General features: G+C 45.1%; 2 protein-coding genes across 5 annotated transcripts in view; both read left to right on the top strand.

The window, feature by feature from the left end:
- APTX (aprataxin) overlaps nucleotides 1-9137 on the top strand; it is a 10662-nt gene extending 1525 nt beyond the window's left edge. Inside the window, exons 2-7 of one of the 4 annotated variants that reach the window (XM_035890781.1) lie at nucleotides 51-97; nucleotides 2534-2875; nucleotides 4321-4380; nucleotides 7356-7582; nucleotides 8409-8512; nucleotides 8807-9135. In XM_035890781.1, coding sequence (XP_035746674.1) covers nucleotides 51-97; nucleotides 2534-2875; nucleotides 4321-4380; nucleotides 7356-7582; nucleotides 8409-8512; nucleotides 8807-8961 — 935 coding nt within the window. In that variant the 3' untranslated portion in view covers nucleotides 8962-9135. Of the gene's footprint in view, nucleotides 1-50; nucleotides 98-2533; nucleotides 2876-4320; nucleotides 4381-7355; nucleotides 7583-8408; nucleotides 8513-8806 lie in introns of all 4 variants that reach the window. The other 3 variants (XM_035890782.1, XM_035890784.1, XM_035890783.1) reach the window with 3 other exon arrangements.
- Nucleotides 9138-9273: 136 nt separating this feature from the next.
- ACTL7B (actin like 7B) overlaps nucleotides 9274-11646 on the top strand; it is a 3861-nt gene continuing 1488 nt past the window's right edge. The window contains exon 1 of the mRNA XM_009635243.2: nucleotides 9274-11645. Within this exon, the coding sequence (XP_009633538.1) occupies nucleotides 10549-11645 (1097 nt within the window). The 5' untranslated portion in view covers nucleotides 9274-10548. The remainder of the gene's footprint in view (nucleotide 11646) is intronic.

Below are 11646 nucleotides of genomic sequence, written 5' to 3'. Positions count from 1 at the left end.
CTGGCCTTTTTACTTAGACTGTTTTGTGACACTTTGTTCTTTCTTTCCAGTCCAGTTAAAAGCAGACTGTAACAAGGGGTATGTCACAGTTAAGCAGGTATGTTTTTAAATGGGCATACAATATTTCTGCTACTTACTGGGCTGTTTGTTGTACTTAAACTCCACAAATGCTGCAGGTGATGATTCTGATCTGAATTGGGGTCTGAAGGGCCTGAAGCTGTTGTATGACCAAGGAGAGCACAAGCACAGCGAGTGGTCCTCGGAAGGGTTCTGTCCTTTTTTTTTTTTTTTTTTCTTTTTCTTTTTTTGTGCACCTCGATGGAAAGACTGCACTATTCCTTCCAGATACTTTCCAGTCTCAGACAGCCAGACTTGCAGTATCAGGGAATGCTGCTGTGAATCCTCAAACTGTTCTCCCAGGCACTACGTTTGGGAGATTTTGGGAGTTCTTCCCCTAAACATGCTGATCTGCCTCCCGAGCCTTAAACTTCTAAAGCTGAGGCAGCCCTTCATTTAAGGTCAAATTGGTTCTTGTGTTAATGGGACTGGGCAGTTGTGGAAGGTTTTTGTTCTGATGGTTGATCAAAAAGGTGTGGTCACCTTTGGGAAGGGATGGGATGTGAGACAGCACTGCAGGCATTCTTGTGTTGCTAACTGGATGGATGTAGGCCTAATCTCACATACTTATGAGGACCAGTATCCCTGAGATAATACGAAGGGAAAATTCTCTGGCTTCAGGTAGCTGGGGCATGTATGTGCATCTGCAGCATCAGCACGTGTGGACAACACGTCAACATGTTCCACCAACTGAGGGGTAATGTCTTCTGCCAAAACACCAGAGCTCAGTAAGCACAGGGACCCCACTGGCACCTGGTGAATCCGGCAAAGATCTCTCAGCTGATCTTCCGCAGAAGTCAGCCTTAGCTGCAATTTGAACACAGTATTACTGGAATCTCAGGGCTGGGAATAGTCTCTGTCGGTGGGTGCTAGCATGTTTTCACTGCCTCCTCTAGAGTTGCTTCCCAGGTGATTCGTGTGCAGCACAGTGATCAGTTGTTCAATAGTGTGTTGTCCTGGAGGATGTGAAGTGTACTTGAGTGAAACTGCAGAACTGTAGGCTGAAGAGATCCTGGCTGGAATCGGGCGGGTGCTTCATCACAGTGAATACCAAGTGATGAGAGGCACAGTACCATCTTGTGAAGCGGGCAGGTATCGCAGTGACAAAGGTAAAGAAACATTCTGTGACAGTTTATCAGTCACAGGAAAGAGCTGGTTTCCTGGAACTTGCTTCATGCATAAACGTTAGCCAAAAGCATTTTGCTGAAGTTGGAGACTCCTAATTTCCCTAGGGTCACCCTCATGATCAGGCAGAATCCGTCTATGAAGCAGTCATGTAGGTTGCCTGCACCACATTGTGTAATCAGTTAGGCCTGAAGCAGAGGAAAATGTATTGCTTTTCAGTTATCAGCTAAACTTCAGGTAACTTCTCAGGCTTAAAACCACTGTTTTGAGGGGAAAATTGTTTTAGAGTTGCATAGAGCTGTAAACTGATGCAATGAGAGAGGCAGGTAAAAATTTGACTTTGCTGCCCTCATTTTCTGCTAGAATAGGATAAATAATAGTTTTGTGGAAGTGTAAGGTGCAAAATGGAAAATAAAAGCATTAAAATACAGATAGGCTGGAATATGCTGAGATGGGCAGAGAGGTTTATCCTCTCTTCAAGGAACAGCTAATTGTCACCATGTTTGAACAGTCTTCTGTGGGCTGGAGAAAGGTTATCACATTTGGCTTGGGAAAGACAAAAAAGGTAGGAGCAAGGAGGTGATCCCTGTGTAGTGGACTCTTCTGGGGGCTCAGAGGGACACTTTTCCTGATTTTTTTTTTTGGTTTTTTTTTTTTTTTTGGCCTATGCAGGAGAGAGTGTGTTGCAAGTGTTAGCAGTGAGCTGTGCTTGGTGAGCCAGTGGTTGTGAGCCTGAACTCCTTTCTCTCTTGAAATGAAGCCAGAAGAGTGTGCTTGTGGATCTGAAGGCAAATGTGTTGATGGGGCAGCATGCGGTAGAAGCAGAAAACAAAATGTAGTAAATAGGAGAAGAAAGAGGAAGTAAAATAATTTAAAACCAGGAAAATTTCTGGGGATAATTGAACTGAAATAATTTGTTAGAACTACTGTTACTCTTCAGAAATAATTGTTACTAAGGCTTTAACAGTTGTTTAATAGGTTGTTAATTTTTTTGAGCAAAGTGTGGTGTAGGTCTTGCTGTAACTCTGTAGCCGGCTGCTGCGGAACTGTCCCACGGCCCTGCGGGTTGTGTGCTGACAGCTGTGGTCGCAAGACTGGACCATAGAGAGGATTCCCCAGTGTTGGGCTTCCCTGATCCTCCTGAGCCGGTTGGCGTGGGGAGGTGGTGCAGTGAATACAAAATGCATTTGCTTTCCAGAATAGTGATATTCCAAGACAATGGAGGGGTGGTGGACGATTCCAGTTACAACATCATTTGCTTTTTTTTTTTTAATTTTTCTCCCTACCAAAGATAGGAGTCAACCCAACTAGCATTGATCTCGTGAATATTGGCAAGGATGAAGAGGTGAAAATGAAGCCAGGCCAGATTCTGCATATTGTGAATAAACTTTACCCCTACACAGTGCAATTTGCTGAGGAGTCAGGGAAAACTGTTACGGAAGCAGAAGGGAAAATACAAACTGACAGGATGCCATGTGAGGACTCCTGCGAGGATGACGATGTAGAGCTTGTGCCCAGAAAAACAAGGAAGATGGAGGTGGTGGATAGACGAGGCAGTTCTGCAGATCCCAAGCTAAGTGATACCCCTGTATCTCCACATGAAGGAACTTCGAGCAAGAAGGCAAGCGTATTGGTATTAGTACCTGTGCTGTTTCTCCTGGGGCTGTCTTCATTGGGGCTTTGATCTTTTACTTTCGTGGGTACTACTGATGGGAAAGCGTCTCAGGTCAACACAGATCCTCAGAGCATTCGGAGCGTGTGAGCTGACATGCGCTGAGGCAAAGACATCACCCTGATAAAGTCACCTGGCACCCATTCTAACCTGAGCTGGGGGGTGGGTCTGTGTGAAGGGGCCTGCTTGTAGTGGGTGAGGATTTAATCTCTGGTCATGCTGCTGTTCCTGCTAGGACAGTCCACATGAGCTCAGTGTCGCTGGAGTCACACAAGGATACTGTGCTGGCTCGTGAGATGAAATCTACTGTGTTACAAAATAGAGCAGTGGTTATCTAAAAGCTTATGCACAGAGAAAGGAACAGCTTGACCCACTTTTTTTTTTTTTTTTTTAATTGCCTTTGTTTTTTTCCCCAACTGCTTTGGTCATTCTTTATGTTTACATTAATGAATGTTACTAGCCAGAATCTTTTGAATGGGAGTTTTTAGCTCTGCTGGCGTGGACAAAGTAAAAGACTGCCTAGTGCATCTGGAACTAAAACAGTGCAGTTGCTGGAGGAGAAGGCACAGAAATGAAACCCCTCAGGACAAAATTTCAGTCCCAGGTTGTTGAGTGTTGACTGACCACTTACTTCATTTGTGAACTCGGGCTAGTTACATTAGGGCCAGATTTGTGGTGGTATGAGCACTGTTTCTCTGTCAGCACTATAATAATGTTTCAACATCTTCCTCTGTAAGAATATGATGAATATCATTGTTGATAATGCCTGTAAAGTGATCTGAACAGATGAAACGTCTGTTTTGAAAAAAGTGCACTTGAGGCACCTTCTATGAGGTGTTCGGTAACCAAGTTAAGAGATACCTGCTGGTGTTGGCTTGATCTTCCTGTGCCTTTCCTGTTTTCTGTACGAGCCACTCCTTGCACAGTATCAAAAAATAAATACACCTGAGTAGGGCCACACATTGCAACCACTTCCTTGTTCTGTGCAGAGAAGCGTGTGATAGGACAGTTAATGGAGATCCTTGTACCTTCTTTGGCCTTTGTGATCTGTGAAGCAGAAGGTCTTTTAGTAAAATAATCTGTCATCAACAGTAATCAACTGTGCCATAACTATGTGCAAATTATTAAATTCAAACAAATCTAGAGCTCTCTGTTGTTATGTTTCCAACATTTGAAAGACTTAACTTCTAACTTTTAACAGTATTTTGTTAAAAGTTTTCAAAAGTAGCTTTGTGGGGGCAGTTGAAGCAGGTGTGTTGGCATTTATAGAAAGGAAATAATTCAGCTGTCATTCAGCTGTTATTTTACTGTTGTGTACTAATGACAGTATTTAACCAAGTACTTTAAAACATACTTATTTGGTTTCTTAATTCTCTTACACATTATTTTTTCCTTCTGTGCTTTAGGAACATTTAGGACACTGGAGTCAGGGTCTAAAGAGCTCCATGCAAGATCCAAAAATGCAGGTGAGAGCTGTACGCTTGTACTTTACTGTAGTTCCTGTCTAACAAGAGTTAAATGGGCTTGCTTTCTTCCCTCCGCAGTTTACTTTAATGATCTGATTAACCAGTGGAGTAGTGCATAAGGGCCAAATTGTACTTGCATCTCTCTCTGTGGTAGCATTAATTTGGGAGTCTCTACTGATTTTGCAGAATGTCATTATCTTAATTATCTTTGAGCTCTCTGCACTATCAAATTTGGCCAACAGATTTCAAAAAGGTTGTTGTGAGAGCAGGCAAGCAGTGCCGTTGCTTTGTTTCTTCAGGGAAACCACCTAAAATGGTGGCATGGCTTGAAGCTGAGCCAGTAGTGGAGGTTCCTGTTTTCCGCCAGTCAGCTCTACCTTGTTTCCAAGCATGGTGCAGTTTCCTGGTTTCCTGCAAACTTAACTACAGTGCCTTTGTGCCAGCTGACGGGATGTGACCCCTGGCTCCTCCTCCACTCACTTTCTTTGTGCCAACAGGAATTTCCTGGGTGACTTCTTTTAACCTTCTGCAGGTGCTCTAGGTGCACCTCCCTCCCTCTGCTTCCCTGCAGCTGCATAATGGTTTTCCTCGAGCTGCTTTGTTGTTGTCTCCCGCCTGCTTTTTTGGGAGGTCAGACTCAAGACACAGAAGTCTGACAAATGTCTTTTGTGGCTGCAGCATATACACGCTTTCTCATTACTGTATTCTGAGAGAGCACTGAGATGATCTCCCCTATCCATGTATAGAACCTACTTTCATTTTATTTTTAAGTTATGGCAAATATGTAGACAACACCTTCTCAAAACCAAGCTTTTTAGCTCAACTCCAAGATAGGAAGAATGCTCTCCATCAATATTCCACTGTCTGGCAGGGTGAGGCCTGAAGTTTGGGTCCATTTAGCTTGGGTTTTGGCTGGCTGACTGCTGCATGGACATCTTAATGTTAGAGATGTGGTTTTGCCTTTGTACTTCTCAGCAAGAGTATGTGTTCAGGAGGCTGGGTATCACAGACACCTGCGATACTTGGTTCTTCAATTCACTGAATCATTTCAGTTGGAAAAGACCTTTGGGGTCACCCAGTCTGACCAAGCCCTTGTCCATGTGAATGGAGATGATCTCCAAGGGTGAATATCCCACAGCCTTGCTGGGCTGCTTCAGGTGATGATCACACTCAGGCTGAAAATAATTTACTTGGTAACTAATGAGAAGGTCCCTATTTCTTGATTATTTTTTTTTTTTTAAATTCAAGTCTAAAGTGTTGAACTGGGTAGAGTTGTAGGAGAACTGAATGCTCATTCTCCTGGAAATGCCAGCGGTTTCAAATTAGTCTTTTGATGGGGAATGATAAAGCTATTGAAATACTTGGCTTACTTTTTAAACGTGAAGCTTGACCTTCATCACTTAAGTGCTATTTCATATAGCCCTTACCAATGCTATATGAAAGACAGTGCTTTCTTGACCCGAAAGACAAGCTGGTTGTAAAACTGTTCTTTGAGTGTTGCAACACAGATAACTGTTTGTGACTTAGTGTTAACTTCATTTGTTGTGGTTCCAAACTAAATACACAAACAATATGACTCCTATCTTTGCTTTTTAATGAAATATTAAAGAAATGGAAATATTTATTTCTTCTGAAAAAACTTGATCGTGATCCCATTCCTACCGCTTGCATATGCAGACACACTAGTACATGTATATAAAAAAATATGGCGGCATCAACAAGTCTTGCTGCTGGAAGAATCAGTCCTATGATTTGTGTGCTGATAAAATTTTAATCTTCCTTCCTGTAGAGCAAGACTGATCAGCCCTGTATATAAACATACGAGAATAATTAGCAAAGATGACAAAGACATCATCCATCTCTCACCAACAGACACGCTGCTAAGAGACCAGAGACACAGCACACAGTTTCTCTTTCAGAACCTGATAGATTTTTATTGCAGGGGCAGGTTGTCCCCTGGGCCTCTGCATGTGCTTTGCTACTGTTTCTGTGCATCAAATTGTTGCAGAAGGCAAAAAAATAAAAATGAGAAAAAGGGCATGACAGATAGGAGACTGTTCTCCTTGTTTTGAGTGATCTTACAAAGTAGCACGCTGGGTAGCACAAACTGAAATAGTTTGGACTTCAATGTTTTTGTCTTTGTAATGCCGGTGGAGGTCTGCAGTGCTGAGCACCTCAGAGACTTGGGTTTTGCTGCAGAAATCTGCAAAGGATGAGGCAGTCCAGTGCATTTCTACGTGTTCCATATTGAGCACAGTGCCGTGATTTTTGTTTCAGAGACTGCAAAGGTTGAACATAACCTGGTGGAAGTAGTTTCCTAGACCTCGCTGGTGTCGATGAGTCCAGGTGATTTTCAAGACAGTTCGTCTGCACCTGTAGCAAGGGTTAACTTACTGCTCTGTAGGAATAGAAAGCTTTTTCCTTAAAGTATATAAAGAAGGGTGCTAGAACATCTCTCTGTAGCTTTCCGCTGTGTGGTATGGAATCATAGAATCATAGAATGTTTAGGGTTGGAAGGGACCACCAGTGGTCATCTAGTCCAACCCCCCTGCAGTGAGCAGGGACACTGCCAACTAGATCAGATTGCTCAGGGCCCCATCCAACCTGGCCTTGAATGTTTCCAGGGATGGGGCCTCCACTACCTCTCTGGGCAACCTGTTCCAGTGTTTTACCACTCTCATTGTAAAAAATTTCTTCCTTACCTCTAGCCTGAACCTACCCTGTTCTAGTTTAAAACCATTTCCCCTTGTCCTAACACAGCTGGCCCTATGAGGAAGAGGGCGCATATCCTGGACCAGCTTTGTTCCAGCAGAAGTCCTCCTTGAAGCGGAATGCTCTGTTGCTTGATATTTCTCCCCATCCAGTAATGTTTCCTGGCTTTTTCCCTGGCGGTCCCAGTTGCACTGGCAACACATAACGTGTGCTAAGATGTTTAACTTTCAATCAGTAAATAATCTAGTTACTTGTTTTGCAAGGTTTACAAAGATGAAAAGACTGTAGTCATCAAGGATAAATATCCCAAGGCACGTTACCACTGGCTTATCTTACCGTGGGACCCCATTTCAAGCCTGAAGTCAGTCACCAGGGACCATCTTGAACTCCTGGAACATATGCATGCAGTTGGGCAGAAAATGATCAAACAGTGTCCTGCCAGAGAGAATCTGGAGTTCAGACTGGGTTACCATGCTATCCCCAGCATGAGGTAAGACCTAGATGAGTCATCAGGTGGAGACCCTGTTCTTCTGGTTATACAGATTTGGGGCTAAATCTGTGATCTGGCATTGCTAAGAACAACTTGTCCTCTTAAACACTACAAACAGTTTGGTGTCTGAGTCCTTTGGGTGCAGCTGTGCATGCACTGCTGCATACACTCTGGTGGGCTCCGCAGGCGGCGTGGGTCCAGTAGGAGCTGCCTGTTGGGTTCCCCTGGCAGGGTCTGTAGCTGGGGCTGTGGTACGCCTGTGGTGTGGTCCCAGCAACAGAGGTGGCACTGCCGGTGGCCAAGTGCTAGGGACATCTGGGGTCAGAGTGTGACTCTTAAGCCTATCAAGTCCTGCCCGCTATTGAGCAAGAATTTGAATCTTGTGTGTCAGTAAGTCCAGATGTTACAGTGTCCAAATGCTTGCAGATACTGCACTCAGTGTTCCTAAGTTGTTCTTGGATGAAGCATTGAGTCACTGATCAAGTCCCATTCAGGTACTCGACAAAAGTTTAAACCTTTGATTTGTTAAAGCCACTGTCTCTGCCTGTTTGGAAACTAGCAGGAATATAGACTGTAGTTAGGGGCCAGTGGTCGCAGACTAGCGACCTTAACTGTTCATGTGAAACGCATGGCATGGGACAGTGCTTCCAGAACAGACTGGGTTTCTGCTGCCGCAGGACTGTGGGTCAAACATGGTCAAAACTGACCCCCTGTAAGGCTGACGGTCCAACTCCACTGAATCATGTTTGCAGCTGATACTACTGCAAAGGAACTTCAGGCATTAACATTATTCTTCTCTCTTATCTACATAATGTATTTGTTTCAGTCAGCTGCATTTGCATGTAATCAGCCAGGATTTTGATTCTCCAGCCCTGAAAACCAAAAAGCACTGGAACTCTTTTACTACAGACTACTTCTTAAACTCTGAAGGTAATGGTGAGAAAATGTATTTCATAACATGTAATCCTGCTTGTGGGTTCTGGCTTTGGGCTTTTTTTCAAACAAATGAGTAAGCCATAAATTCTGTTGCAATAAGTGAATGGGTTTATGTCATTTCAGATATCGGGGAATAGCACTAAGTAAAAGTCAACTGCATTTTGTGACTGGTTTAAATTAGAATGTGGTGACGATGTGCTGTCCCTGCGAAGCAGTGTGCAGATTCTGCAGTGTTGTGCGTTTCACGATGCCACATGGTCCCAATACCTCCTGCCTCTTTTTTTTCAGATGTGATAGAGATGGTAAGAAGCAAGGGAAAAGTGACGGTGAAGGATCATGTCTCTGAACTTCTCAAACTGCCCCTCAGATGCCATTGTTGCAAACAACAGCTGTCCACTATCCCACAGTTAAAGGAACATCTCAGGAAACATTGGCCAAGATGACGTTGCAAAAATTTGTCTTACAACTGGTCGTCAGATTTCAGGCTATGACAAAGACCTCGAAGCGTTAGTGGACATGTATGTGGTTTGGTAACTGGAATGACAAATGTAGCATGGGAAAAAGTAGCCTGGAAACAGCAGCATACTAACTTTGTAATAGCTTAGACAAAAAAAAGAGCCCAACGTAAAATAAAGTGACTTCTGAAGCTGAAGGTGTGTTTGCAGCTTTGTTGTGGTACTGCCACGCTAATCTGTATGTGAACCAAAGTCTGGAAGAGGTGTTGTGTTTGGATGAAAGGATTCAGAGGTTGAGGCATTGAGCCCAGATCTAGGTTTCTACTGAGAAGGCAAAGAAACAAAAATGATTTAGACATCTTTCTCTTGATGTCTTCTGCCTATCACTGAAGGTTCCCTTCAGTGGTGATGTTGCAGAGGCTGGCGTGGCTGACAGCAGACCTGTCCAAGGAATGTACAAGGCAGGAGCATCAGCTACAGTGTCCCTGCTTTGCTGGGCCACAACAGGGCCTGAAGGTTTTGGAGCTGCTGAACTTACCCTCAGCTGCCGAGCAGCACTAAGAGGGGCAGCCTATCTCTTTTCATGTGCAAGGATGTATTCCATCATTTATATATAAAAATACATGTATAATACGCAATGTCCAGCGTTACTGCTCCCCACAGTAATAAACTGTCGAGGTTTGCAGTAGCTCAGCTGTATATGCTGAGGTTGGTACAGAAACCATGTGGTTTAATGCTGCCCTGTTTCTCCGCATCAGGATTTTGGTGAGCCTCTATCGTTTGATTGTCATCAACGTGTGAGCTCCCAGAGAGGGAGCAGGGAAGTAGGAATAAGAATCTCTTTTCTGGGTCCAGAACTGGTTTGTAGGGTTCAATTTCATTCCAAACCCAGCTTTGACGTGTTAAGTAAGTGAGATGCCCTCTGGCTGAAATGGGTTTCAGTAAAAGAGCACACAGAGCTTTTGTTATACGCAGGAAATGCTATTCGCAACTCTTGATGATGTGTTCTGAGGGGAGAGGGTGTCCTCTTTTTTCGTGCCCCTGCGCAGCAGTGCGTTGTTACACACGCTCTCATGGGTCAGAGAGTGACCCGTTGCTGCTGGAAAAGAACAAAGACGTTCCTGTAGCGGAATGGGGACAGTAAGGGCGAGGGGTTGGCTGTGGCCTGATTTCAAACACTAGCCACACAAAGGGAAGCTGCACTGCTCCACAGTTAAAGGCGCTGTTTATGCCTCACGGCCCGTCACATCTGGGTGGGTGGCACGGTTTTTAGTACCTCTCAGAGCAGGTCAAAGCGAAGTGCAGAGTCCTGCCATCCATCTGTACAGGAATGGTGCACGGCTGTCTTCAAGTCAGGATCATCACCCTTGCAGGCAGAGCACTGGTTTCTGAGGGGCAAGCCTGCGTATGATGTCATAAGTCTGTGGCATCAGTAGAACTGCTGCCACCAGGGCTCCAGGCAGCACCTGCTGCTTGTGCTGACCCCAGGTGGAGAGATGGCCGGGCAGTGCTGCCAAGAACCGTGTCCCACGCTCGCTGTATGAAGTCACAGCTGCACAGGAAAGGTCTGCAAGAATGGCAGCGGCAGACGCGAGCCCTTGGAGGACTGTAAGGGACGGGCACGTGTCCGCAACCAAGGGTAGCCTCAAGGCTGTGAAGGAAACTAGAGCAGTAGTCGTAGACATTGGCACATGTTACTTCAAGTGTGGCTTTGCAGGGGACCCATGGCCTTCCTGCATTGTTTCATCTACAGTAGGTAAGCCCATGCGGGAGGATGGGAGCAGTCAAAAAGAAACCTTTGTTGGAAGAGCACTTCAGAACAGCTGCGTACCCTTAACACTCATCAACCCGGTAAGACATGGCACAGTGGTGGACTGGAACTGTGTCCAAGACACTTTGGAGTGTATTTTCCAGAAAGAGATGAAGATTCAGCCAGAGGACCATGCTGTTCTGGTGTCAGTGCCTCCCCTGTGTTCCATCACTGACAAGAAGAGATATGCCGAGATGATGTTTGAAGGGCTTCACATGCCTGCCATCCACGTTGCCTACCAGTCCTGTTTATCCATGTACTCCTATGGAAAAACCTCAGCTCTTGTGGTGGAAATTGGCCATGGTGCTTCCCACGTGGTTCCCATCTACGAAGGTTACGTTCTGCGTAGCATTACTGGGAGAGTAGATTATGCTGGCTTGGACATCACACGTTACCTCATGAAGTTACTAAATGAGTCTGGAAACACATTCACAGAATACCAGCTAAATGTTGTACAAGCCCTCAAAGAGAAGTGTTGTTACACTTCCCTGGACCTTACCCAGGACTTGAGTTTGCCTGTTCAGAAACAACAAATGGATTACGAACTGCCAGACGGACACCTCGTCACTGTAGGCAAGGAGAGATTCCTTTGTGCTGAAGCGCTCTTCAAACCAGCCTTAATTGGCTCACAGCAGCCGGGGCTTTCGCAGCTGACGCTCACCTGCCTTGAGAAGTGCGATGCTGACACCCGCAAAAAAATGGTGGCGAACGTCCTGCTGTGCGGGGGCAGCACTATGATGCAGGGCTTTGCCGACCGCTTCCAGAGGGAACTAGCCAGTATGTGCCCCAGTGACCACCTCATCACAGCCGCATCCCCTCAAAGAATGTCTTCTGTCTGGATTGGTGGGTCTATTCTGGCCTCG

This window comes from Egretta garzetta, unplaced genomic scaffold (assembly GCF_000687185.1).
Source record: "Egretta garzetta isolate BGI_Z169 unplaced genomic scaffold, ASM68718v1 scaffold22, whole genome shotgun sequence".
Lineage (NCBI taxonomy): Eukaryota > Metazoa > Chordata > Aves > Pelecaniformes > Ardeidae > Egretta > Egretta garzetta.
Note: the sequence above shows the minus strand (reverse complement) of the source record. Positions and strands in the feature narration are given on the sequence as shown.